At 41.7% G+C, this 5,001-nt stretch overlaps 1 protein-coding gene across 1 annotated transcript; it reads right to left on the bottom strand.

Annotated features, from left to right (window-relative positions):
- Positions 1-1,462: 1,462 nt before the first annotated feature.
- LOC122132741 (NADH-ubiquinone oxidoreductase subunit 8-like) lies at positions 1,463-4,570 on the bottom strand (the record flags this gene model as incomplete). Its single annotated transcript, XM_042707326.1, has 6 exons — positions 1,463-2,078; positions 2,253-2,381; positions 3,004-3,176; positions 3,447-3,536; positions 3,675-3,740; positions 4,357-4,570. Coding segments are annotated over 6 exons (804 nt in total), but the record flags the coding sequence as incomplete, so codon positions are not given.
- Between the last annotated feature and the right edge of the window lie 431 nt (positions 4,571-5,001).

Genomic DNA, 5,001 nt, shown 5'->3' with positions numbered 1-5,001 from the left:
GCTAAGTTAAGTTAACGTTACAACACAAGATTTCCTTTCCAAAACGGGCCGTCCGAAAAACACTACAAAACCCCAGAAAAACATTACACTCATACTAGAAAAGGGGTTAGCCTTTCATATGACTGTGAAACACTCCGGAAATGGCAAATTCCAGGCCATTTTGAATTAACTATTAAGCATCGATGTTAGCATCTAAAGCTCAATGCATAGCGCTAGTTGGATGGCAGAACGCCATGTTGCACTGCCGCACTTTTCTAGTTTTGACTGGAAAAAAACCTGTCCAGCACCTAAATGTCTTCCCTTGCGACTAGCTAACAAGTAGCGCCACGATTATATATATTCAAGAAGAGCTGACTAATATTGTACGGAAACAAAATAGTCCAGAAACACACTTGTAATGAACAATAACACCCTACCAACAATGCACGACAAAGCAAGCAGACAAAACGAGGGAAAACCCAGGTGGCTAGCAAGTTAGCTAGCTAGGGCCTAAACACTAACCTGCTTTGCGAGCAGCACCCACTGTAATGCTAGCTAGCCACCACGATAGTCAGAATCTGCCTAGCACGTTAAGATGCCCAAAACTTTACTTCAGCAATAAATAAGCAACACTCACAGCACAGTTTCGTTGAAAATTACCAAGGATGTTTCAAGAGCTTTCTACTCATTACCTAAGTCCAACTTATCTATGAATTACAACAAATGTTACATCAGCACTTGTGTTCCGCACTTACCCGGCGATGAAGTGAGAGGGAAAAGAGCAAATGGCGACATCCACGCGGGACTCAGCGTGGGTCAACCAGCTATATGTTTCCGCCCTTTTCACGTGACTTAAAATTTTCCTCTCCAAGTTGTCTGCTGGGGGGGTGACTCTTGGTGGTAACAGTTGGAATAACACCCCTTACCCCTGGTAGACATCCACTCGTCCTTTTCACCAGAAAACAATGGCCTAGGAATGCCGAAATGGCCTAACAATTTGTTTTCATGTAGGCCTTACATGTTTTTTGTTACATGGGCAGCATGTTTTGCCTTGTAGTCTTGGAGGAAACAGAACGTGTCAAATGTAAACATGCAGTCACAGATGCTTATAAACAAAGCAAAGATTATGTTCAAAACTTAATTGCAATTTTCAAAACCACACTATACATGATCAGTTATTTATTCAAGTGTTAAAGACAACATTAGTTTATGTTTTGCATATTTTCTGCTTAATTGTATTGTGCGTGTACGTGACATTGGTGCGGATTTCCTTGATTTTCACTATTTCAACTGCTTACAGTGTAAGCAGTGTAAGCTTAATATTAGCCTTACGCTTGTTAATACATTTGGTATGACTTGTAAGGTAAGGGATAATGGAAGTCAAGACGTTCGGGTAGCACAAATGAATGCACGTATTAGCTGGTAGCTAATGCAGCCACTACGTGAAGCGGAGTTAAACCCCAATGTGCAAATGCCTCTTTCCGCTACACTTTGAGTCTTTTTTTAACTAGGAGAAACTGTCTTCTAAATAGATGGTTGCTATGGCCAAAGCCCAGTCGTAAGTTTCATACCTCTCGTTGCCAAGCTAGCATATCCCAGTATTCTGTTGAGTCTTAGCTTTGTAAAATCAATGTGGCCCGTAACCCAAATGTAATGTAACGTTACTAGCTATTAGACAGTTGCCAGTCGGGTCCTGTTCGTCCTGTCCTGATTTATTTTTCAAGAATGACTATACATTATCTCTTACTTCTAACGAACGAGTCACAATACGAATATCAACCAAACCGTGGTATAAGGTAGGTTAACAGTGTCTGCAGAGCTCATAGTGTACATTATCATAGTACGTTTCTGAAATATATGTGATGTGTTTTGTGTGTGAGTGAGAAAGACAGAGAGAGAGATTATTTGTCTTGTTTGTTTGTGTGTGTGTGTGTGTGTGTGTGTGTGTGTTGTAAAACATAAGTGATTCATCTATATAAATAATCAGCCTCAATGTTAGCGGCAATCTCAGCTTCCCAGCGATCACCATTGTTCAGCAGCTTCTCTTTGTTATACAGCAATTCCTCATGAGTCTCAGTGGAAAACTCAAAATTAGGTCCCTGGGTGAGGGGGAGAGAAAGACAAAGAAAGAAAGTGAGAGAGAGAGAGATAGAGAAATGTGCTTTGTAAATATTTATCGAGAAACTAATGTGCAAGTCTGCTCTCCACATGACAGATATTGTTATTGAACCTAAAACAGGCTATAACTGGCTTTTAGAGAGAGGGATCTTTACCTCGACGATGGCATCAACAGGGCAGGCCTCCTGGCAAAACCCACAGTAGATGCACTTGGTCATGTCAATGTCATAGCGGGTTGTTCTCCTACTTCCATCTGCACGTGTCTCTGCCTCAATGGTGATGGCCTAAAGAACAAGGCAAAGACATGTTCCCAACTTCTACTCTGTGTGTGTGTGTGTTGTGTGTGTGTGTGTGTGTGTGTGTGTGTCAGTTAGTGTCTCGGCGAAAACCAGTCACTCTCTCAATTCCACAATCAAGAGTTAAAAGGCCACATGTGTAGATCTGAGGATTATTGTAGTCATTTAGCCACAGTAGCAGATGGATTAGCTCGATCTCATTGTATGAATGTCTGGTCAGACTTTTTAAAGGAACTTAGTTCCTCCCACTCTCTTGTGTTTGGATGTTCTCCAAGGCCGATCAGAACTAGCCCCATTCTCTAACTTTTACTCCTAACTTCTCTCTCTCTCTCTCTCTCTCTCCCTCTGTGTGTGTGTGTGTGTTTGCCCCCCCCCCCTTTCCTACTGTGGCAAAGTCATTTAATCTTGTCTCCACCCTGGCTATCTCCCTTTAAACAGTCAACTGTTTGCTATTGTTTGTCAGCCATTTTGAGTGAGGCTTTTCATACTCATGAGTTAATCCATGTTCATCAACTCAATAAAAAACATCCAACATTAGATTTCCTCTTCTCTATGTGTTTGTTCTTACGTGTGTGTGTGTGTGTGTGTGTGTGTGTGTGTTTACATTTACCTGTGCAGGACAGATGGCTTCACAAAGTTTGCAAGCAATGCAGCGCTCCTCGCCATTAGGGTATCTGCGCAGAGCATGTTCACCACGGAAGCGGGGAGACAGGGGCCCTTTCTCAAACGGGTAATTTATGGTGGCCGGCTCACGGAACAGGTAACTCATTGTCATCGCTAAACCTACGAGGACCATATTAAATATAACACCAGTGCAACCACAAATACACTTTCACTTGTTCTGAAATTGCCTTATGTAAACATACGTAGTCCAAGGCAGGCACGCAGTCTCATTCATATACACGACTTATAATAATACGGCACAGATACTTGCTTTAAGACACAGAGTTGACTCATAATAAGACAGCACAGATACTTGCTTTAAGACACGGAGTTGACTCTCATAATAATATGGCACAGATACTTGCTTTGAGACATGGAGTTGACTCTCACCTCTGAAGAGTTCAGTCCACAGCAGTGTCTGAGCAGCACGGTCTGTTATTGACTTCATGTCAGTGGGCAGTTCCTGTGCATTTACATACTCTACACAAGACAAAGACCTGCACTGTCACGTGTGTGTGTGTGTGTGTGTGTGTGTGTGTGTGTGTGTGTGTGTGTGTGTGTGTGTGTGTGTGTGTGTGTGTGTGTGTGTGTGTGTGTGTGTGTGTGTGTGATACTTACTGAATGATTCTCTTTGGACCGACAGACTGAACAGTCGGACTAGGCCAGGAGTGGCTCCAAAAGTGCCTGATTAAAATAGAACAATGTGGAATTAAAGTATGGCTCTCGAACAGCAGATGCTTGGAAGGATTCAGGTCAACATGAGCAGAAGGAATGATTTTCCAGTGCAGCAGTTCACATTCTATTTAAAAATGTGATTATGGAAACTGCGTCACATTGCACAAAAATCAACTGACAAACATCAACAGACAAACAAATAAGCACTGTCCCTCTATCTCTTTACTGAGGTCAGGTAAATCTGTTCCTAAGCAGAAACCATCTAAACATAGCACAATAAGTAAGGAAATTTGTGTTTGGTAGATTATTTCTTTGTTGTAACAATGCTTCTCGGCAATACATCTTATACCGTTGGAAAGCCTGTTTAGTTCCCTTTTAAATGGTGCCACATTTGTAAGGAACATGCATTTGTGGGATGAGCAGCACAGCTGAGTAGGTGGGTTGCGCCCATGAAAAATGTGCCAAAATTCTCCTATTTTCCTGTTGGTATTCACTCTTGTTTTGAGTTGTTTGTTGGATTGGATAATTGAACTCTCGATCAGTAACAGGGAACAAACAAGAAATATTGGCAATTTTAAACTTTATTCATTTAATACACCATCAGGGAGAGAATGGAATGGCCTGCCATGAGTCCAGACCTCAACCCAATTGAACACTTTTGGTATCAGCTTGGGCGTGCTGTACGTGTTAGTGACCAACACAACCACGATGGCTGATCTGCAACGACTCTTGGTTGAGGAATGGAATGCCTTCCCACAGCAATGTGTGACCAGGTTGGTGACCAGCATGAGGAGGTGGTGCCAGGCTGTTGTGGCTGCGTATTGATCTTCCACCCGCTCCTGAGGGTGTATTATATTAATAAAGTGTAAAATTCCCAATATGTCTTGTTTGTTCCTTGTTACTGATGGAGAGTTCAATCATCCAATCCACCAAACAACTCAAAACAAGAGTGAATACCAACATAAGAATAAACTGTTTAGCATTTAGCAATTAGCATTAAGCAATTTCGGCAATTTTTTCATGGGCGCAACCCACATACTCAGCTCTGCTGCTCATCCCCCAAATGCATATTCCTTACAAATGTGGCACCATTTAAAAGGGAAATAAACAGGCTTTCCAACGGTATAAGATTTATTGCCAATAAGCATATTTACAACAAAGAAATAATCTACCAAACACAAATTTCCTTACTTTTTGTGCTATGTTTATTTGGCAAAGCCTAATTGATAAACTCAAGCTCTATGGACCCTAGTATTCAGAGAATAACACA

The sequence above is a fragment of the Clupea harengus genome, unplaced genomic scaffold (assembly GCF_900700415.2).
Source record: "Clupea harengus unplaced genomic scaffold, Ch_v2.0.2, whole genome shotgun sequence".
NCBI lineage: Eukaryota > Metazoa > Chordata > Actinopteri > Clupeiformes > Clupeidae > Clupea > Clupea harengus.
The sequence above is the reverse complement of the archived record's forward strand: the minus strand, read 5'-3'. Positions and strand labels throughout refer to the sequence as shown.